Source organism: Adiantum capillus-veneris, chromosome 10 (genome assembly GCF_014529385.1).
Source record: "Adiantum capillus-veneris isolate H3 chromosome 10, ASM1452938v2, whole genome shotgun sequence".
In the NCBI taxonomy this organism is placed as follows: Eukaryota; Viridiplantae; Streptophyta; class Polypodiopsida; order Polypodiales; family Pteridaceae; genus Adiantum; species Adiantum capillus-veneris.
The window spans coordinates 34,550,293-34,573,872 of NC_140940.1; the positions used below are offsets into that span (position 1 = coordinate 34,550,293).

The 23,580-nt window shown below is 44.7% G+C and overlaps 1 protein-coding gene across 1 annotated transcript in view; it reads right to left on the minus strand.

Annotated features, from left to right (window-relative positions):
- LOC147448674 (acetylajmalan esterase 2-like) overlaps positions 1-20,875 on the minus strand; it is a 52,726-nt gene extending 31,851 nt beyond the window's left edge. Inside the window, exons 1-4 of the mRNA XM_086522426.1 lie at positions 20,568-20,875; positions 19,849-20,067; positions 19,329-19,483; positions 18,950-19,211 (exon numbers count right to left, since the gene is read on the minus strand). Of these exons, the coding sequence (XP_086378552.1) occupies positions 18,950-19,211; positions 19,329-19,483; positions 19,849-20,067; positions 20,568-20,823 (892 nt within the window). The 5' untranslated portion in view covers positions 20,824-20,875. The remainder of the gene's footprint in view (positions 1-18,949; positions 19,212-19,328; positions 19,484-19,848; positions 20,068-20,567) is intronic.
- Positions 20,876-23,580: the final 2,705 nt, after the last annotated feature.

A 23,580-nucleotide genomic window follows, 5' to 3' on the forward strand; every position in this document is an offset into this window, starting at 1 on the left:
TTGTTTGTAGCCGTTGGCCGTTCCAAGGGCATTCCGGAACGTTCCGGGGGCGTTCCGGAACGGCCGTTCCGGTTTGCACTGGCCACCCGGAACGTCAAACGTTTCGGGACGTTTCGGAACGTTCGGGAAGGGAACTGCCCCCCGGAACACCGGAACGGAGGCTAGGGGGCGTTCCCCGGTAACTCTGAAATATGCAAGTCCTACGAACAGGCTCACAAAATTTAAGGTACTAATCCTCCTAGGATTCTAGACACTCCTACCTAGGAAGAAGGGGAAAATTGGCTCTGGAAGTTGATGAAGCATGTCCACATGGCACATAGAGTCATGTGCACGTGACATCCCCTTCTGCTTAAGGTGAGATACTGGTACCGAACTCCATGCACGTGACATCCCCTTCTGCTTAAGGAGATGTCATGTGCACATAGAGCCATGTGCATGTGACATCCCTTTCTTAAGGTGAGGTACTGGTACAAAACTCCATGCACGCCATAAGATGGTTTCGGATCAAGTTCCTTTTGGATGATGTCCTCTACAGCGACTTTTGAGAGAGAGGCTTCCCTGGGTGATGTGGAAATGTCCAAAACACAAGGATGGTGATGATGCATCTACTCGCAAACAATGGACTGCCTCTTGGATCGACGATGCCCTTGTTGGGTATCGGCCAATAATAACCTTTGCTGCCCCAACTCAGATGGTGTGAACCAAGCTGCAAATCGGATGGATGCTCATATAGCGAATGGCGGGATATGCAAACGCCGATGTCCACGAAGGTTACCGGCCTATGTTGCCCCTATGCGGGAAGATTGGTGAGAGCAATGCCGAATGGGAGATGAAGATGGATATGTGCTTTGGAATGCCCCGAACCATGGCAAGTCCTCTATCTGATGTCTGATGAAACCGCCAAGTAACTCGTCATAGATACAGGATCCTCTTGGGGCTTCCACTAGATTGTCGTATGATGGAAGCTCTAAATGAATCCTCATCTCTACAGCGGATGTGGCTGTGAATCTAAGCTCACGATGCATACGAACTCCCATGCTAATTTGTCTCTGATTGGAACCCTTTGGCTCCGGATTGATGGTGGCTACTGATTGCTAAGAAAATGCAAATGGTGTGGACCCGATGTGCTACCAAAAGATGTGTACTGATCAATGACAATGCAATGCCTCTTCTGGAATGAGCGAATTGTCCAAGTGAATGGAAGAGATGATTGTTCAAACAATGCCAAGACTCCAAAGCTAATAGGCCGATCTCAATGGCCCCTTCCTTTGTCATCATATCCTGCTAACAAATCCTGACACTCGCAATCATTATCTTCACGTTTCCAATGCATGCCTTCAATGATGCAATCTGTCTGATGTCATGCCAAAGAAGTTATGACTGCAAATATCCATAATAGGATTTCTTTATGTCGAGGTGATCAAGCGCGCACACCAAGTCAACTACCCTCTCGCAGGTGCACCACAACCACCCCCAGTATACAGTGTTTGCATGTCCTACGCTCAAGGACACGGTCCTGCACGCAATGGCAGGTCCTGCAATTCCCCTGAGTGAGAGAAGCGTCCTTGGGTGAAACGCTACAGCACATACTCAAACACTAGAGAAAAAAAAATTCCAAAGATTAGCCAATTACTGCAAAATCTTCAAAGCTCTGATACCTATCACGGAGACGGACACCACGTGCCAATGGGAAAGAATAGACTGAATGTCACGTGACACATCCAACCCTATGCGTCCGTGGACAAGCTACAGCATGATCAGGGTTCAATCAGTCCAGTCAGTCTAGATTAGAAGTGGTCTGGCACTTTTGTGAGTCTATTCGTAAACCGTACATGCCCAATCACTTAGTGTAGATGCATATCCTTTGGTTGCACACAGCATGATCATCAGTATTTCCATCAGAATCCATTAGAATCAGTTAGGGGATTTTTCCAGTAAATTTAGCCTACTTTCCCTATTTTTGGCATTTTTCACTTATTAATTTAAGTGACTTTCCAACAAAAGTAGGTAGGGCAATTTTGCTAAGTTTGTATATAAGCAAACTAGAGCTAGCACTATTTGGCAGAAGAGGCAGCAGGAGCTCCACGCTCAATAGGCAACTTCTCAGCAGAACCCCCCCAAGGGACCTAGCGTTTTTGCTCCACAGCAACAGCCTAGCGTTTTTGGACCAGATCAGCTAGCGATTTACACTTGCAGATTCCAGCAACAGCAGGACATTAGATCAGCCTTGCGTTTTGCATTTGCAAGACAAACGGCGTTAGAATTGCAGATTTTTAGCCCTAGCGTTTTTGCATCTCTAGCCAACCCTAGCGTTTTGCAGATTCTCCGCGACGGAAAGTCAAGGAACATCAACGTTTTCAGTTTTCAGCAGTTAGTACCCGCATATCATCCCCGAACCTCGCATATCTCACCTTCCCGCAGCAATTCCTCGCCGCACGGTCAATTTCCACAAGGTCTACAGTTTCAGCCCGGAAAACGCAGATTTCAGCATCTGCGTTTTCAGCGTGTCATCGTCGCATCGTCGTCATCAACATCATCACCGACATAGAGTCAGAATTCAACAGATAAAAGACTAGCAAATTTCAGCCCATAGCGTTTTTGGACAGCAGTAGAAAGATTGCAGATTTCAGCCCTTAGGTCGACTTCGTCATCCCCGTCGTCATCGTCGACATAGCCTAAACTTGCATCAGTCTCATGCATACCATTTGTACCAGATTGTGCAGTCAATAGTAGACCACTCTCGCCGACGAGAGTGGGGCCTTCGGAGGAGGGTTTTACAACGTCTCTGGTGTCGTATCTCTCTTCTCTGTCTATCTCTCAGTCTCATACACTTGCACGAACAGTGTCCATTCACTTTCTTTGTGATCATAGCATTCTCTCATTAAGAACAAAACGTTGTCCCTTCCATAAGAACTAAAAGGAACCTTGAGCACAGTTTGGAGCACTCATCTTGAGCAAAGCGCAAACATTCATTTTGCTGCACCTAACATTGGTATCAAAGCTTTGGCAGTGTTCTGTATCACTCAAGGAAAGAACCACAACAATCACAACAAAAAAATTGCTTGTTGCGGTCGCACGAACCCAAGTTCGCTTAGGCGTGTCGATTCCTAATCGTGTTTTTGAAGAGTGACAGGAATCCCAAGAAAGAAGGGCTTGTCCAGCCTCCCCTTGTGTCTCTTTTCACTCATTGAGAGCGGACCGTGCACTTAGCGGCCGGCCAATCGACGTGAGGTGGGAAAAAGCAACCTTGGTGTGAGCGCAAGGCCGCCAAGGGGTGCGCCCCCAGAAAAGAGTAGAACTCGAGTGAAGAGAAGATCCTTCTCAAACACGCTTTGCAAGCGAAAGAAAACCTCAAGAACCTCAAGACCCTCAAGAACCCAAGACCCACAAGAACCCACGACTTCGGGATAGTCATCACTCGGAGTGGAATGGATACTTCGCTTGGAGGTGATGAGCATGAGAGAGGCGAAGAAGAATTTTCCCCACCAGGAGGTTTTTTTGACCCTTCCCCGTCTACGTCAAGGATTGCACTAACTCCTATGGAGGCTTTGGAGCAATTGTTTCTGGAACAGAATTTAGAACGTTGTCAGGAGTTTTTTGGAGCAAGGGATTGCGCATATGTACATACACATGCATGGTGCATCAAATAAAGAATTGCCCATTTTCCAGAGCCAGGTGGTTACGTGGGGTCCACATGCGTACGTGTAGGACAGCATGTACATAGTGCATCGATTTTCACTATCACCAATACCAGTATGTTTTTTCTACAATAATGAGGAGTTTATAGCGCGTAAAACTTCTCGAGGAAGCTATCCGCGGGCCGACGACATGAGGTAAGTAGGTGCGTCAGATGGCATCTAGTGGCGTCAGGAGGGCGAACGGGGTCAATATTTGCACGCGGATGAGGACGGACACAACGTGGGTGTTTTCTTGTGAGAGTTATGCAAAAAGGTCATCATTAGGACCACTTTTTGGGGCCACTTCACGTGGTTGCGAGACGCATTATTGAAAAGAAATGAGTGCAGGTGTGCGGATGATGTAAAAAGGTGACAACTATGCACTGCGAGGTCAGTTTTTGGCCTGTTCGAGGTCCGTTTGAGGTCATCTAAAAGGCCAAGGGTGCCCAACTAATAAAGCTAAGTGTGGGAACTGAAAAAACTGAGAGAAGACCAAAAAAAACGTGGAGAAGAGAGGAGGAACAGCCGCAGGTGTGTTTTTTGGGTTTTTGGAGCCTGTTTTGGCCGTAAACTGCTCATCCGAGGTCGGATTTGAGCACTTTGACATTGTAGACTGGGGTTTTGGGCCGTTCCGGACGCGATGGCGCTGTCCATTTTGCCAAATTCCTCACTCTTTTTCTGCTGTTTTTGTTGTGTTAGTTTCTCCTATGATCGAAGCTTCTGCTCCAGTTTGTGATTGTATCTGGCTTATTTTACCCATATTGTGTGAGCTATTTGCCCCATTGGTGTTGGCCCAAGCTCATTTGTATCTAAACATCAGAAATTCTCCCCTTTTGAGCTGAGTTTTTTTTTTGTGTGTGTGTGTGTATCTCTCTGTGTGGAGTGGGTAAACGGATCGTCTCTCTCCTCTCACTCCATAGGTGTGTTCCCTGTCTCGGCCAGGTGTGTTGTGTAAGCCGAGTGGTGCCCCATAGTGTGTGTATGTGTATCTTCCCAAGAGTGTGTGTCGGGTCGTTATAGAGGCGCTGTGTGTGTTTTCATCCCGCTCACATTCTTTTGGCGCCCCCACGGAGGATCTTCTTCGAGTACCTTCTGCTTCGAGCTTCGAGCTTCGAGATTGGGGATTACAGGTTACAAGTTGCAGGTTGCAGATTACAGGTTACAGGGACAGGTACAGGTACAAGTGATTCACGCAGGTACACGTAGCTGGAGTACAGTGATATACTAGCAGTGATGTCACTTGCAGTTGTTGTGGGTATGCAACACTTGGCGCCTATTTGAGCGCATTGTCTGCTGGATTGTACGTTACTTGTGGAAACTGCCATTGTACGCATTTGTGGAGCCATACTTGGTTGTATTTGGCAGTCCCAGCCAATTCTGAGACTTGGTCTGGAAGATAGTCATTTCTGAGACTTGACTATACGCGATTTGCATTAGCCTTCGTGGGAGGGTCGATAGCGTGAGGTTTTTATTGAGCTGGGGAATTCTCAAATGTAGAGATCCTTTCGGTGATACAGGTAGCTGGAGCATCCTTTTTGTGACCTCGCCATAGGCTATGTACTAGTGAGTCCTACTTGATGCTCGAGTTCTATTGTTGGCAGTTTATGCATACATATACAGTCTATATTTTGGGTTCCTACTGCTCTACTTCTGGGGAAACTCTGTCAAAATTTTTCCAAGTTATGATGGCTGGTTTCTTGGTCTTTTGAGCCATTTATGCTGCTGAAATTTTGGCAAAATCAGAGGTTAAGTCAGGTGTGCCTTCTTGGGAGTTTCATGGGTGGCTTTAATGGATGATCAAAATGCCCTCAATTCACTCCATTTCATTTAACTCAAAGAATCTAGATAAATGTTCATGTGTCCAGGAAGATTTTTTTCCAGCAGCGCATAGTCTTTATGTTCGGGCCAAGAAGATTACAAGAGATCTTGGAATGTCCTTTGCCTGTTGTAATTCCGATGATCAACTATGAAAACTCATTTGATGTGCATGTGTTTGTCCTTATCTAAAGTTGAGCTCCATTGAAGTTTCTGGGGATTGGGTAGTCAAAAGTTTTGGGTTCTTGCACGTGTGTTCAAAGGGGTTCTCAAAGCATTGAAACTTGGGTAGCCATGGCTTTCTTTTATCCTGAGTTTCATGGAAGAAGTGATGAAGATGTGGAAGAATTTTTGGAAAAGATGGAGGTTGTCTGCATTAGCAACCAGATTCATGATCCAGCACAGATGCTACGTCTTCTCCATATTTGTTTGAAGAGTGATGCACCAGTTTGGTCCAAAGCATTTGAAGAGGAGTTGCGTGCGGTGGATCCACCTGTAAGATTGAGTTGGGACAATCTAAGGCATGGATTGGAAGTGGAGTTTGTGAAGACAGAAGATCCTGACAAAGTGTGGCAAGAAGTACAAGGTTTGGTGCAAAAGGAATGAGCCAGTAGATGCGCACATACGTAAGTTTTCATTGGCATGGGAGCGGATGTGTAAGGCCTTAGCACCACAAGTATCCCCACCTGACATGATGAAGAAGGACATATTCTTGGCTGGTTTTTGGGAGAATATACGTTAGAGAGTGGAGCTAAAGAAGCGTAGAACATATGAAGATGCATTAGAAGTGGCAAGGAACAAAGAGTGGAAGCTGAGGAAAATGAGCCAGTTAGGGGTGGAGTCTTTGCCCATGAGGTCTAAATTTCAGCCTATAGAGTCTTTACAAGGTCGCATGTCAGGGGTTCATCACGAACCAGTGGTTCCTATTACTACTCAGGTTATGCCAGCAGTGGTCACTACAGCAGTGCAAGATGATGGGCTAAGGCAAGACATGAGACAAATGGTAGATTTGATGAAGAATCTCAGCCTAAACATGCTAGGTCAAGTGGGAAATAATCGAGGTCGAGGGAGGTTTGCAAATCAGCCAAGAGGTGAAGAAAGGCCTAGGAATGGTGTTGGACAAAGCAATGGTAGGTTTTGGAGGCAGACGCCCACAAGTTATAATTGTGGAGAGTTGGATCACATCAGCCCGCAATGTGATAAGCCACCAAGGATGGGGGGAGACATGTATCCATTGCCAAGATAGGTGCTAACTAGGTCAAATGATTATGGCATCGAAATTAAGGGAGACGAAGGAACCAGTGGACTGACCTAGGAGGAAAAGGGAAAGACAAAAGTGCTAAGTGTAGTCACCTTGGAGAAGGCATCAAAGCTAGAGGATACATTAGTGATGCCTATTGGGAAGAGGGCCACAGAGGATAAGGAAGGAAGAAGTGCCCCAGGTCCTAGTAAGAAGAAAGGAAAGAGCCATGAAGGCGAGGATGTCAAGGCCAAGAGGAAAAGGAGAGCTCGTCGAAAGTTTCATGTTTCAGATTTTCCACTAGGGGATGGGTAATTAAGCTATGACTTGAAGGAGGATCTGACGAGCAGGAAGGCAGATGTTACTTTTGGACAGCTTATAGAGATGGTGCCTAAGCTAAAGCGACAATGGAAGAGGATGGTTAACCCAATGGAGAAATAGCCAGAGAGAGGTTCAGTAAAGGTGTTGACAATGGATGAGCTACCAGACATTTGTCCAATAGTAGATGTGTGGCATAAAAGGAAAAATTTGGGACAAGGTTATGTGGATGGCGGAGCCCAAATATGTGTCATAACACACTCATGCGTTGAGAAGATGGGTCTCACAGTGGCTGGGGTGTCAGGTTTTCGGATCAGATTGGCAAACCATCAAAAAGTAAAATGCTTGGGTGTTGTAAAGAGCTTAGAAGTGGAGGCATATGATGCAAAGGCAGTGGTTGATTTTCATGTGATGCCAGCAGGGTTGGGAGCATATCCTATTATACTGGGCAGACCATGGTTACGTGCAGTGGGAGCTGTTCAATATTGGCGACATGGTACGATTAGCCTCTATGGAAAGACAGGTACCAAGAAGCTTTATAATATGGACACAAGGAAACGATTAGAGGAGCTTTATGAAGATGAGGATGAGTCTAGTGATGAAGACTCTTCCACGGTGACAGATGAGGACAGTGATAGCACTACCAGCAGTGATGAGGATGCTGATGTTGCATTTCTTTTGATGGACAAAGAAATACAGGAGTCTGGTTTAGTTGCATTTGCGAATGAGGTTAAAGATGAAAGTGAAGGGCCTTATGAAGTGATTGAAGGACTGATGCAAACCAAGGTTGAGTTGTCAAAGAAGCAGGAATTGATGACACAAATGATCAGTGGAGACCTCTCAGCTATGGAGAAGGATATATATTTGCACATGCCGGCTAGTTTTCCTGATTTGTTCATTACTTCATATGAAGAGATCAGAGGGTTCAAGGGCGAAGAGATGCATATAGAGTTGAAAGAAGGTGCTAAGCCAGTGCGGCAAAGGCTAAGAAGGATGGGTCAAGAGCAAATGGAAGCCTTGCGAGAAGAGGTGGACAAGTTGTTGAAGGCAGGGTTCATAGTCCCTGTGGAGACCACAGAATGGGTGAGTCCAATAGTAGTCAGTCCAAAGAAGGATGGGAAGTGGAGGATTTGTGAAGATTTTAAGCCCTTAAACGCAACCACTAAGAAGAACCCATATCCTCTTCCATTCATCGATCAGATCTTGGATTCAGTGGCAGGTTATGAGAGGTACAATGTGTGTGATGGTTTTTCAGGCTATTTTCAATTGAAGATTGCTCTTAAAGACCGCACAAAGACCACTTTTATTACGCCATGGGGCTGCTATTGCTACACAGTATTGCCATTTGGGTTGTCAAATGGACCTTCCTTCTATCAAGAGAGAGCGAATTGCGTATTGGAACCATTCATTGGTAGTTATGTTAAAGCTTTTATGGATGACTTCTGTGTTTATAGCAGTAGGGCTGAACACCATGAGAAGCTGCAAATGGTATTGGCTCGATATGATGAATGTGGAGGACAACTAAATCCAAAGAAATGTCATCTAGCGCAGCCAAGGGTGAAGTTATTGGGCCACATGGTGTCAGAAAATGGCATTGAGGCTGATCCAGACAAGGTTAAGTCTATTATTCTTCTTCCATCACCTACGAGTACAAAGCAATTGGCAACCTTTATACACAAAGTGAAGTACATGGCAAGGTTTATTCCATTGTCTTCTCAGATTCTTTATCCATTACAACAAGTGTGAAGAAGTGTTTCAAGAGGTGAAAGAGGTGTTAGGGGGGTTGTCAGCCATGCAAGCTCCTGATTGGGAGAAAGTGTTTTATGTAAATCCATCAGTAGGGGATGATGCCATTGGAGCCATGCTATTGCAAAAGGGGAAGGGCAGCCATTATATGAGGCCAGTGTATTGTGCAAGCCGAGTGAAGTTGGTAGCGGAGAGAAAGTTCTCGGAAGTAGAGCTAGTGATGGCCAGTGTAATATTTGCTTGTCGACGATTTCGTCATTACTTGCTACCACGGCCTTTTGTTTTCTTGACGAGTTATGCCTTTTTGCCACAGTTAATTAATGGTACTAACATGTCAAATGTGGTGAAGAAATGGGTAATTGAGCTGCAAGAGTTTGAGTTCTCTTTTCTAGTGGAAGATAGTACAAGGGCTAACCTAGCTGATTTGTTGACCTACAAGGAGAATCCCCTTATTGTTAAGGAAGAGGTGGTGAGAAAGGTAGTTGAAGAAGTGCCACAGATCAGCAATGCACATGTGTTGTTCTTTGATGGTTCATACAGAAAGAGCCATGATGCAACTTCAGGGGGTATAGCACTTTATGTCATTATGATCCAGAGAGGAAGCTAGTATGCAAGAGAGGGTTCAAATTGGATGCTCATAGTAACAATGAGGCTGAATATGCTACTCTGGAAGCTGGATTACACATTTGTTTGAAGCATGGGGTTCGAAGGTTGAGCATAAAAGGTGATGCCTTGTTAGTGGTGAAGCAAGTGCTAGGTGTGTGGAAGAGCAAGAACACCTGATTGAAGGAAATGTGCTTCAGAATTAAAGGCCTGTTAAAAAAGTTCGAAGCATGGATCATCAAACACATTGAACGTGCTCTAAATGGAGAGGCAGATGAAGCAGCTCAAGGCATGATTGGGGAGCTATTTGTGTTGAGGACCACTTTACCTCTTTATCATGGCCGGGAAAGTTTGGCTCAAGAAGAGGAGTTTTTGCTAACAGGAATCATTCCAAAGGAGATTCAGAAGTCTAAGAAGTATGGCTTTGTGCGTAGAGCATACACGTACAAATTGATTGGTGATGTCTTATACATGAAAGGGACTGATCTCGTGTTGAGACGTGTACCTTGGCGGGAGGAGCTTTACAGAGTGTTGGAAGAGAATCATGAAGGCGCATGTGGTGGCCATTTTGCTCTAAAGATCACCTTGTATAAGATTTTGCAAGAGGGGTATGTATGGCCTAGTTTGCACAAGGATGTTCACCATTGGTGTAGGTCTTGCAATAGGTGTCAAGCATTTGGGAAGAGAGTGTTGAAGCCAGAGCTACGAAAAACAATTATGGCGTTTGATGTGCTTGAAAAGTGGGGGATTGATGCAATAGGCCCGTTACCTATCACAAGCAGGGGCAAAAGCTATATCTTGACGGCAGTGGACTATCTCTCTAGATGGGCAGAGGCTATAGCAGTAAAACAGATCACTGCAAAGGATGTGGCAAAATTTGTGTATGATGAAATATGTTGCAAGTTTGGGGTGCCATTAGAGCTACTTTCAGATAAGGGGCTAGGATTTAGAGCTAAACTGCTAGACTTCTTATGCACAAAGATGAAGATTAGGCACCAGCATACCACTCCTTATTACCCGCAGTGTAATGGCTTAAATGAAAGATTCAATGGTGAGTTGGTACAAATTCTTTCTAAAGTGACAGAGCACCAAGGAAAGAATTGGGATTTGGAATTGCCTAGTGCATTATGGGCTTACCGTACTTCGGTGAAGACAGGTACCGGGTTTACTCCATTTCATTTGGTGTATGGAAAGGAAGCACTATTGCCTGTGGAGGTAGAGTTGCCTGCGGTCAAGATGTTAGAGAAGTTGCTTGGGCCACCTAGTGATGCATTCAAAGAGAGGCTCTTGCAGTTACAAGAGGTCCAGTTGGATAGGATGAGCGCATTGGAGCATTATGGGCAGATGCAGGATAAGGCTTTGGCAAAGATAAATGAAAAGGTCAAAAGTAAGGGTATCAAGAAACATGACTTGGTTTTGCGCTACAACAGTAAGCTGGACAACACCTTCCAAAAGAAGTTTCAAATTAAGTGGGAAGGCCCTTTCAAGGTAGTGGAGTGTTTTCCAAATGGCACATATCAGCTGGCTAACCTGGATGGTGTTCTATATAAGTCAAGGGTAAATGGATTGCGTCTTAAATTGTATCATGCTAGATTGATGATGGTGGAGCAAGATGAGCTGTCTGTGGATAAAGCAGTGTAGGTTAGGGATGAGGAGACCTGTGATGCGGCGAGTCTCATATCTCTCTTTGCTGCTGCTGATCATGAATGATCTAGCAGGCTAGGGGAGGGGCAAATTATGTCAGGAGTTTTTTGGAGCAAGGGATTGCGCATATGTACATACACATGCATGGTGCATCAAATAAAGAATTGCCCATTTTCCAGAGCCAGGTGGTTACGTGGGGTCCACATGTGTACATGTAGGACAGCATGTACATAGTACATCGATTTTCACTATCACCAATACCAGTATGTTTTTTCTACAATAATGAGGAGTTTATAGCGCGTAAAACTTCTCGAGGAAGCTATCCGCGGGCCGACGACATGAGGTAAGTAGGTGCGTCAGATGGCATCTAGTGGCGTCAGGAGGGCGAACGGGGTCAATATTTGCACGCGGATGAGGACGGACACAACGTGGGTGTTTTCTTGTGAGAGTTATGCAGAAAGGTCATCATTAGGACCACTTTTTGGGGCCACTTCATGTGGTTGCGATACGCATTATTGAAAAGAAATGAGTGCCAGGTGTGCGGATGATGCAAAAAGGTGACAACTATGCACTGCGAGGTCAGTTTTTGGCCTGTTCGAGGTCCGTTTGAGGTCATCTAAAAGGCCAAGGATGCCCAACTAATAAAGCTAAGTGTGGGAACTGAAAAAACTGAGAGAAGACCAGAAAAAACGTAGAGAAGAGAGGAGGAACAGCCGCAGGTGTGTTTTTTGGGTTTTTGGAGCCTGTTTTGGCCGTTAACTGCTCATCCGAGGTCGGATTTGAGCACTTTGACATTGTAGACTGGGGTTTTGGGCCGTTCCGGACGCAATGGCGCTGTCCATTTTGCCAAATTCCTCACTCTTTTTCTGCTGTTTTTGCTGTGTAAGTTTCTCCTATGATCGAAGCTTCTGCTCCAATTTGTGATTGTATCTGGCTTATTTTACCCATATTGTGTGAGCTATTTGCCCCATTGGTGTTGGCCCAAGCTCATTTGTATCTAAACATCAGAAATTCTCCCCTTTTGAGCTGAGTTTGTGTGTGTGTGTGTGTGTGTGTGTGTATCTCTCTGTGTGGAGTGGGTAAACGGATCGTCTCTCTCCTCTCACTCCATAGGTGTGTTCCCCGTCTCGGCCAGCTGTGTTGTGTAAGCCAAGTGGTGCCCCATAGTGTGTGTGTATCTTCCCAAGAGTGTGTCGGGTCGTTATAGAGGCGCTGTGTGTGTTTTCATCCCGCTCACAATGCGAAGCAAGAAATGCAGAAAGAATAGCAGAAATGAATCGCAGACACGCAAAAATAAAAGCAGAGATTCGCGTTCTAAAGCAAGGCTACCAAGGGGTGCGCCCGCAGAAAAGAGAAGAACTCGGGTGAAGAGAAGATCCTTCTCAAACACGGTTTGCAAGCGAAAGAAAACCTCAAGAACCTCAAGAACCTCAAGAAAACCTCAAGACCTAGCGTTTCTGCATCAGCAGGCCCTCGCCAAAAGATCCCAGCAGATAGAGTTTTTGCATCAGCATCCTCGCCAACAGAAAACCTCAGCCTAGCGTTTTGGAACTTCAGCCTCTAGCGTTTTTGGTCCCAATTTCAGCCCTTTGCAGATTCAGAATGCAGCGTTTTTCATCAGTGAAGTACCTGCAAAATCAGCCCTAAAAGATAGCAGATTCAGCCGGCCCTAAACCTGCAGATTGCGTCAAAGACCCACCGAAAACAACCCCCAAATCAGCGTTTTTGGACTAGTTGCAGATTTTCAGCCCTAGCGTTTTGCAGATTCTCCGCGACGGAAAGTCAAGGAACATCCCTATGTCTCCTTGGACAAGCTACAACATGATCAGGGTTCAGTCAGTCCAGTCAGTCTAGATTAGAAGTGATCTGGCACTTTTGTGAGTCTATTCGTAGACTGTGCATGCCCACTCACTTAGTGTAGATGCATATCCTCTGAAGCACACAGCATGATCATCAGAATCCATTAGAATCAGTTAGGAGATTTTTCCAGTGCATTTAGCATACTTTCCCTATTTTTGGCATTTTTCACTTATTGATTTAAGTGACTTTCCAACAAAAGTAGGTAGGGCAATTTTGCTAAGTTTGTATATAAGCAAACTAGAGTTAGCACTATTTGGCAGAAGAGGCAGCACGATCTCCACGCTCAACAGGCAACTTCTCAACAGAACCCCAAGCGTTTTTGCTCCACATCAACAGCCTAGCGTTTTTGGACCAGATCAACCAGCGATTTGCAGTTGCAGATCCCGACGACAGCAGGACATCAGATCAGCCTAGCGTTTTGCATTTGCAAGACAAACGGCGTTAGAATTGCAGATTTTCAGCCCTAGCGTTTTTGCATTTGCAGCCAACCCTAGCGTTTTGCAGATTCTCCGCGACGGAAAGTCAAGGAACATCAGCGTTTTCAGTTTTCAGCAGTTAGTACCCGCAAATCAAGCCCCGACCTCGCAGATCTCACCTTCCCGCAGCAGTTCCTCGCCGCACGGTCAATTTCCATCTACAGTTTCAGCCCGGAAAACGCAGATTTCAGCATCTGCGTTTTCAGCGCGTCATCGTCGCATCGTCGTCATCAGCATCGTCGTCGACATAGAGTCAGAATTCAGCAGATAAAAGAATAGCAGATTTCAGCCCATAGCGTTTTTGGACAGCAGTAGAAAGATTGCAGATTTCAGCCCTTAGGTCGACTTCATCATCCCCGTCGCCATCGTCGACATAGCCTAAACTTGCATCAGTCTCATGCATACCATTTGTACCAGATTGTGCAATCAATAGTAGACCACTCTCGCCGACAAGAGTGGGGCCTTCGGAGGAGGGTTTTACAACATCTCTGGTGTCGTATCTCTCTTCTCTCTCTATCTCTCAGTCTCATACACTTGCACACACAGTGTCCATTCACTTTGTTTGTGATCATAGCATTCTCTCATTAAGAACGGAAGGCTCTCCCTTCCATAAGAACTAAAAGGAACCTTGAGCACAGTTCGGAGCACTCATCTTGAGCAAAGCGCAAACATTCATTCCGTTGCACCTTACACTGAACAACTTTAAGCACTTCAAATAACAACTGAACTAAAAGAGATGCACAACACACGAGACGAAGGGTCGCGAAGTTCCACCCCAAGAGAGCACTGGCCCCAAACGTTGGCACCCCTAGCGGTATTTCTTTATATTGCTTCAACTCAGTACAAGCCGGTACTCCACGCTCTGCACCTTCACTTGTAAGCGTGCCAGAGAATGAGCCCATGGCACATATTTAGAGGCCCTTGGCCTATGAAAGCAATTACATGAAAAGCTTAAGTTCTAAACGCATCTGGCCTCAAAAGCACGCAGCGCATTTTGCGAAGATCTGTACAGTTGCCACGTCATCACCGTAAAACATGGAAATTTGTATTGTCTGCCAAGTCAGCATGTCAACGCAAATTGCAGGCGTCCGTACAATTGCCACGTCATTAGCAGCTTACGCAAGAGATTAAGTGTGAGTGTGTGTGGTCCTGCTTTATTTTCATGCCTTTAGGTCCCCTGGGTCCCATCAAACAGGGTCCCTTAAATTGGTGGGAACTCTTCTTTAAAGAAAGGCCACTCCGTAAGACTTTGCAAGTTGGTAAAAACTTTTTCTGTTGCTTTGCTTCTTCTGTTACTTCTAGGGTTTAGGCCCCTTGGGTAAGATCTCTAGGTTGGTTCCGTTCTTCAATGGCTTGACACGTCAACAGTTTGTGACATCCCCCCCTTCTTGAAAAAAAGTAATCCTCAACGATTACAACATATTTGCAAAACAACTCGAGTTAGCTCAAAAATTTTCGAGAGACAATCAGATTTCTCAATCCAAATTGGAGCTCTTGATATCCTAGGTCATTGGCTTCCCACAAATCTCATCCAATAAGGAGTATTCAATGGTTGGCACATCACAATAAAACACAAATGCTCACATATGCATGTTACAAGACAGAGAAACATAGTCACCGGGTAGAGATGTGTACACGGAGAGACAAAGAGAGAAGAGAAGAATGACACCCGATGGGGTCCCAACCAACACTCTTAAGGGGGCCCCACACAGTTGCTGATGTGGTATTTGCTTTAGATTGCATAAATGTAATGTACACACATGCAATACCTCAAGTGCAGACAATATTGACTTGAATGGTGAATGTCGCCGCAATAACCCTTCAAGACAAGGCACTTCTGGGGCTGATTTGATGCACTTTTGGATCCTTCTCGATGTGGGATTACAAATGGCCACCAAGGGGAAGATCTAAAGGGCTAAATTGCTCTCCCAACGTGAGAGGAATGAAGGGCTGAAAGCTGGCTGCAAAAAGTTAAAGCGCAGATTCGGCATGCAAAACGCAACAGATCTATCGCAAAAACCGCAGCTGATGATGGAGCAGATGATGGATAGCAAAATGAGCACTCGATGAGGCGAGGGAATGGTCGGGAGAGAGGCTCCATGTGCTACAAAGGCTCCGGCTGCAACAGAGAGTCTAGCGTTAGCAGATCGGTGGCTCTTCTGGCGAGGGAAAGGGCTGAAAACTGAAAACGCCGGCTGCTATGGCTGATCTGGCGCAAACGCTCGCAATGAAGGTCCAAAACACCAAGGGGCTGATCTACAAAACGTTGGGCTGATCTCTGGCGCTAGCTCATCTGATCCAAAGCCCGGCTCTACTACTCCCTTTATAGGGCAAGGTGCAAGGTACTGGTTATAAACTGTTTTTAGGTTGAAGTAGGGCAAACTGCCACTAGACCCAACAAAATAAATCAAAAACATGACTTATTAATAAGTTTGGAAATTGGCCCATCTGCCCACCCGGGAATCCGATCGACGCAGGGAATGGCTCGTTGGATTCCTCTATCCTAAAACTACATGCATGTCATGCCAAGTGCCCACCATAGTGTAATAACATCTGTCAAAACATATATACAAACCATTTATGCAAGAGGGTTCCAAAACTGGAAAACCTAATCTAATAGACTTGTTCGGACATGCAATTCCTACGAACGGGCTCACAAAATTTCCGGTACTAATCCTCCTACGAATCTAGGCACTCCTATCATCTAGGAAGAAGGGAAAACTGGCTCTAGAAGTCGATGAAGCATGTTCACATGGCACATAGATCCATGTGCACCTGACAAAAGATCTGCCTCCTCCGCAAGCACATCTGAAGTTGGGTCGAAGCCGTGGTGCCACTATCTGAAGTAAGCTCAAGCCGCCCGAACACCAAGTGGGCTCATCAAGATCACTTTGGCTGCCATCTCTAGAGACTCAAACTCTATCTAATAATAACCTCTCTGAACAATCTGCACATCGAGGATCTTGGCCACTTCGGTGAGGAGTCAGGCGTAGAGTAGGTCCCGAACCTCGCCTCTGCTGGCCATGTGCCGACAATCTTACAGATGACCGAGGTGGCCTGAAGCTATTCCACCTCAGCCATCAAGCTCACTTGCTTTTCTGACGAAGAGCAAGTCCAAGGGTCGGCTCCACGGTGTCGATCAAGGGGGCTTCAATAGAGTCCCACTGAGGTGAAGCAGGGCCGCCATTTTGTGTCTGCTGCTAAAAAGGAAGAGGAGGACGACGAGGAAGGTTACCAATAGGCTGAAAACAGGCGCGAAGAGGAAGGAAGGGGTGGGGGAGGCAATCGCATGAACGCATGCGATGAGCAAGCGAGGGGCAGCACGAACGGCGGGCCGAGGGGGGGATCAAGGGGAGAGATGCGCGATGGCGAGGGTCAAGAGCAACAAGGGTTCGAGTTCCTAAGTCCTTATACAAATATCATTTGATCGATTTTCTGCTCAAGGGCTTCGTCAAACTCTTCTTGCGAGTACAATTTCTGCAATCGGAATTGCTTTGGTCTTCATGGCTAACCTCATAGATAAGTGGCTGGCCTTCTCCCATCGGGAGTAAACCTCATCAAGTGGATAATTCATTAGATACTTCACATAGTTTGGGTCCTTGGAGTACTTGATCATTCGCTTTAATAGTTTGGGTCCTTTTAGTACTTGATCATTTGCTTTGCATAAGTATCAACCTGAATTATACTCCGCTTTGTAGAGATCCCACACCATAAACTTACCATTGTCCTCTCTCGATTCCTCGAAAAAAGGTTTACTTCCGTTTGAATGTCTATTGGTTCTTTCCATTTCTCCACTGGGGGTGAACTGCTCTTCAACCTCTCGCATACATGTAGTCGGTGGGATGGTCCTCGGTCTGATTCACTGCTAGAACCCATGTGCGCTGCTGAAAAAGGATTGGATCCTTCAAAGGAGAAGAATTGTTTGAGCTCTAATACCATTGTAACGGCTAGGACACCCAAGCAAGAAATCAATAACACACGAACAGAAACTGCAACAACTGAACTTGAAGAGAGAGAGAGAGAGAGAGAGAGAGAGAGAGAGAGAGGGGGGGGGGGGCAGACTTCCGCTTCAAGAAGCACTTGCCCCAAAGGCTGGCGCCCCTCTCGGTATTTCTTTCTTCTTGATGATCATAAAAGCACAACGGCCAGAGCGTCTTCTTTGCAATCTGCTCCCAAGCCAATCTGCTAGAGAGGACCCCTAGGCACAACTTATAAAGGTTTTACAAGCCCCTAAACCAGGCACCGGAAGTTGTGCTTCTCATCTTCAAAACAAATTGGAGCCAAAAACTTGTGCAAAAATTACGAGCGTTGCCATACAGACTACAAATAGCCTCACGTAAACCGCGCCGTGTTTTATGATGGGCAGCCACATGTCATGCCTGAGATTTTTGTCATGCATGAATTGCTTGGTCCGGCCTCTCAAGTCCAATGGCCATTGTATCGCCATTGGCCACCATACAGCCATGTCACGTCAACTCACTTATGACAGTGGAAACCGCTTGGAGGGGCTCCCCAATCCTGCTTCGGCCAAGCCTGCAGCAAATCCTCACGTACATGGCCCTATTGAGTCGCTTTTGTTGGTCTTCGTAGAAGTGCAACAATAACTCGGCGGTTCTCATTGTCCTCTATAAACTACCTTTTGGGTGAGTAAGTGAGAGCGTGTGAGTGGGTGTGTGTGTAAGTGAAGTCTGTGTCTAAAGCATATTCTTCATTTGAAGCATGTTCTTCATTTGATTTCATTGGTTTCCTTATTTGTTGTTTCTTTCCTTGTGCTCCTTGTTCCTTGCTTTCCTGTGTTCCCCGCATTGGGTTGTTTGGGTTTGCAATTGTTGGCTTCTTGCTCTACTCTCTGCTCGCTCTACAGGGTTTCTACATCAGGTTTCCAAAGGTTGTTGTCATCAACACCTCCTTCATTGGCTTCTTGGAGTTTCCTTCGAAGCTTTGGTGCTCAGGAGCTACCTTCACCAACAAGTGGATTGGTTTCTAGCTAGCTCCTTGTCAGCTCCCATCCACTGCTTTGTTGCTCACCTTTGGGTACCCTCTTGCAGTTTCTTCGTGATGTCAGTTGCCTCATCTCCATTATCAATTGCTCTCTCCCTTCTGTTTATCTATTGCCTCTTGTTGTCAGATGATACTAGTTGGCAGGCACCACCGTTCAAGCTATTGCCATTGCAAATGTTCCTTGTCTTTTTCACCCATGGTGGCTTTTGGTGGTTCAGGTTTTTGATTTACAGATGCTTAGTATGCGCTTGGTGGAAGTGAATATCTTCTAAGGCTGCTCTTATCCTCTCTCCACTTAGCTTGCCAGGGCACTTTTTGCTCTCTTTAGGAGAAGTTTTCTACCCTCACTTAAAATTTTCTACAGTTTGTCATATGGCTAGTTGTATCCAATTTTTACAGTTTTCAGATTGTCGCCTTCAAGCCTGTTATGTAATCCGTGATGTACTTGCCCTCAGAATCAGCACCATTAGGGAGTTCTACGGGATTTTCCAAGTAGTAAAATCCGCCTTCTTTGAGAGAGAGAGAGAGAGAGAGAGAGAGAGAGAGAGAGAGAGAGTAAAATTACATACCAAATTCTTCATTGTGATTTTGGACATATTTATAAGCACCATAAAAGTCCATAAGAAGAAATGTATCATTTGGATATGATATACGAAGGGTTTCCACCATTGTTTGTAGATGTGCCCCATGAAGAAAACTTGCTTGATTGTACTCTTCGAGGCAGCCAATACTATCTTTAGTGCCATTATACCGTGAAAGCAACGCTGGCAAGCAACCCAAAGGTGTGATGGTTACAAAAAGAAAGTTTCTTGCTCCATTACTGATTAAAGTCTGCAAACCAACACCAAATTTTAGCGCGATTTATTTTATTTGTACAAATGCTTGGGGATTAGACATCCTAGTCACAGCACAACCTTCAATTGAAATACGCATGCAAAATAAGCTTACATTAACAGCACTCTGAATTTTCTGGACGACCAAGGGTATCAGAGTGAAGTTTATAAAAGAAGGTGTATATCCTGCAGAATATGCGTACACATAATCATTGCCTCCAGATTCTATAACATAGAGAGCTTCGGCAAATGCTGCTTCTGTGGGGCTACCTGACCACATTAAAATGCAAGATGTCAATCAAAAGTCATCTCCAGTAAAACTGCAGGTCTTATACAACACCTGACCTTTAGAAACAAAAAATTTTGCATCACAAATTCAGGACATACACCTTCCTCATAATTGTTCATGCTAATACCAATACAGCACCATGCAACCGATCTCATACCTAGATTAATCCTACTTTTCCCACCATAATACATATGGGCTAATAAGATCCTGCTATCTTTACAGAAATAAAAAGGCAACACAATGCATACCTAATGGAATTATGACCCTTGGCACAATCCAGCACAAAATGTAAAGAATCGAGAGTGTTCAAGAGCAACAAGGGCTGAAATTAAACTACAAGGTTTACCTTTTAACAAGCCAATCGAAGACTCCACTTCTGCCTTGAATTTCAGATGCCAAGAGATTTGCACGTCTAGAGATAAGTTGGTTAAAGATTTAACTTTAAGGCTGGTGAGACAAGAGGGATTAAGAGCTGTAGAGCCTGCAACAGCAAAGTTCACCCCTCCTACAAAATCTGCACTGGCATTTAAGAAGGGATTCGGCAAGGGGAGGTCGAAATGAGTTGCTGTACATGAAGCAGAATCGACACAAACGAATGTGAACATTATGTTCAAAATATTAATTACACACATCATTGTATCTTCAATACTGTACATGAAGCAAAATTAACATAAACAAAATGTGAAAGTTTTGTTCAAAAGATTAATTGCACACATCTTTGTATTTTCGGTGCGTTAACTCACTCTGACCATTTGGCTAAAAGCCCCTATAATGGAAAGTCAAAATGATTTTCTGTGCATGACAAGGATTCAACAAAAACAAATGTGAATGTATGTGAAAAGTAATAATTACACATGCCATTAATGCATCCTCTGTATTCAGTCTCTCTGACCCTTTAGGTAAGAGCCCCTATAACATGCACATTTGTGTATGCTGGCGTGAGATGGACAGTAAGTGTAGGCATACATGTGTGTATATGTATGCATTCAAGAGCATGTAAGCAGGCATAACTTACAAAGGCGGGCTTCATAAAAGATATGTCAGGAATGGAGGAGCACGTAATACCCAAGAGGTCGACGAGGAGATGACCGTCGCTGAAGCGGCCGGAAGGCCAGCCAGGAAACGTCTCCCCATAAGGCAGATGGGTTGTCTTCATTGCATAGGGAAGGGCTTCGAGAGCAGCATTGCCAGTGTCAGACAATGAGTCTCCAAATATGAAAAGTGCTGGGTAGGCGCCCATTATCTGTGCAGACTCAGCTGCATTGATGAAGGCGAGAAAGAGAAATGCACATAACGAAATGAGCGTGCCTGCAATCTGCATCTCTATCTACACTCCCTTACATACTTTCGCCAACCCAAGATCTTATAGTGAAGGAGTTGCTCGGAAGGATAATTTAAGTCATGAAAAGACTCCCTTTCTATAGCGTTTGAATTAAAATTAAGGGAAAATTAACAAAATACCTTATAATTCGTGGAAATCCCCCAAATACCTCTCAAATTTCAAAATTCCCAATATACCCTTGCATTGCTCAAAAAAAGATGAACGATTTCATTTAAAGAGTCCTCAAAACAATCTAAAATTCGAGTCCTATCATCTTCTATCAAGGAGAAACAATTTTCCTATGAAGAGTTGCAAAAAAGATTGTTTTTAGAGATGTTTGCGAGGTTAATTAGGGGTCTTTCAGGAATGTTGTCAAAATCAAAGGGCTTTTTGGGAAATTCTGGCCAAATATGAAAGGTACCCTGATAATTTTTCAAATTTGAGGGGTATTTTGAGAATTTTTACAAATTACAACGGTATTTTGGTATTTTTTCCTAAAATTAAACACACCCTAAAAAAAAGACTTTATAGTGGAGAGAGCATCTTTCAAAAATGTTTGGTTGCCCATCCTCTCTTGCCAGTATATCACACGGGGTCGAGCCAAAGGAGATCTAGGGTCCAAATTTGGGGGCTTTGATCTCGGTCCTCTCATCTTCTGATGAACTAGAGGTGGATAAACTAGGGGTGAATTCGGAGCATATACATTCTAGTATAGACATGATCATCAATGCGTGCTCACGTGTCAGTAGGGCTTTTGTGTAGCAACCAGGAGTTTCAAGCTTGACGTACACCACGCGAGGTCGGTAAATTAGGATTGAACTCGGGGTGGGTAAACTAACACGCTTAGGACTGTCGGGACACTTTTTCCCTCACTAGGAGGGTTTTTCTCCCGTGCATTGTATATATGTCCGTCACTCTGGGGCTAGCTTATCTTTTGATTTGCACACTAAACAATACACTCTTTGTTGTGTGCCTTGAGCTTCTTTATTTTCTCCAAGTTGTGTGTGCATCCTACAACCCTAATTCCAACAACCAATATTAGTGAGTGTACCATTCATGGTGTGTATGTGTGTGTGTAATTAAAGAGAGTAGCGATACACAATGTAGATTGTAAAATGACTCTTGATTATGCAATAGAAATAAGAGATTACAAGCCACTTATATAGGATTCATATAGGTTAACATCATGGGGTGAAACCTCATCACATACATCGTCATCTTAGGTGGAAAGCTACACATGCAACCACACGGACCATCACATGATTTATGCCACATAGGTTGTGACTTGACAAGGAATGATGCACACCTTGATAGTTGGTGCATAGGACAAAGACCATATACCCAACACCTTTTGTACCCTCCCTTGGGCAGAATGGTCTGGGATTTGTTGTACAATACTTTCCATGCTGCTTACAAGCAAGCATGGTGCTAGAGCATGTTGTGCGCTCCTTGCCGCACTGTCGAAGCAAGGGACTTGCCAATACACCGTGTGCGAGCCACAAACGGCTCCAAGCACACAACAAGCCTAAACTAGCAAGCTCAAGAAAACAAAGGGTGTGTCACTCACCGCTCTACGCTCGCCTTCGTGGTGGATTCCTCGCCGCGATGAAGAAGAAGCTGCAGTCGTGCCGCGCTCAACCGCTTCGCCGTCGTCGTGCCTTCGTAATGCTCGATCGCACACACACTCTCCCTCTCTCTCTCTCTCTCACACACACACACACAAGGAGGTGAAGAAGAAGAAAATGGAGATGGAGCAAGAGCACTCTTCTATTGCACAAATGAGAGAATGAGTAAAAATTAGGTTTAGTTGGCTTTTATAGGAGCTCACCCCATTCACACTTGGGCGCCCATGCTTAACCAACTAATCCCTTGAATGTCCAAGTTAAAGTGCGCCTCTCATCGGCGATCACTCTACCTTTCCCTATTGGACCGACAAGCCCGGTACCTGACTCTAAATAATACAACGTTTATAGATCATAGGGTGTCCGTGTGCCGTGAGGGTTAACATGCCCCCCTTCCTGATGTAGATTCCGTCCTCGGAAGCTATTGAGTTGAAGCTGGTTCGTCGAGGTGGAAGAGCATTTGAGATGAATGTCCTTAGCCTTCTTCAGTCACTGCAAAATCAAACAACATTGGCACAGTAATTGCATTCTCTTAAAAAGCATATGCAGTTTTAGGTAGACAAATTGATTGGTAAAAGAATTTCAAACAATTTGTCAGCAATGAACATTAAATTTCAATGTAATCAAATGCATAAACAGATGTAAAGGTAGAAAATTAAACAAGTCTGGGGTCGCTAATTTGACGGTCGAAAAGCACTAGAGATCGAATATTAATACCATGGGTAAGCTTCTTAATTTTCTGTGGTCAATTAAGTTGTTTAATCGCGAGAGCCAAGTATTCATGTTCGAGGGCTGACTAGAGGCTATACCTAGAAGACTTTGTAGTTAAGCTACCATAAAAGGAATTTCTCATGAAATCATCGCCTGACTGATTACTTTTTCTTTGACCCCCCAAAGTCTTTTCACATTGATTCAATTATGATGTGTGTGCTTATTTTGTATGCCTTGGGTTTTTTGCTTTTCAAGGAAAAGCGCCCACACTGGGAACCTCTAGGGCTCTAGTACCATAGGCGATACATGTGAGTGAAGTACCAAATCAAGCTGAGATTTCTCTTCCAGCTTAAAATTTTACATTGTGGCACTTTGATTTTTTGCTTGTTCATTTTCAGCATTTAAATTTTGTAACTTTGGGGGG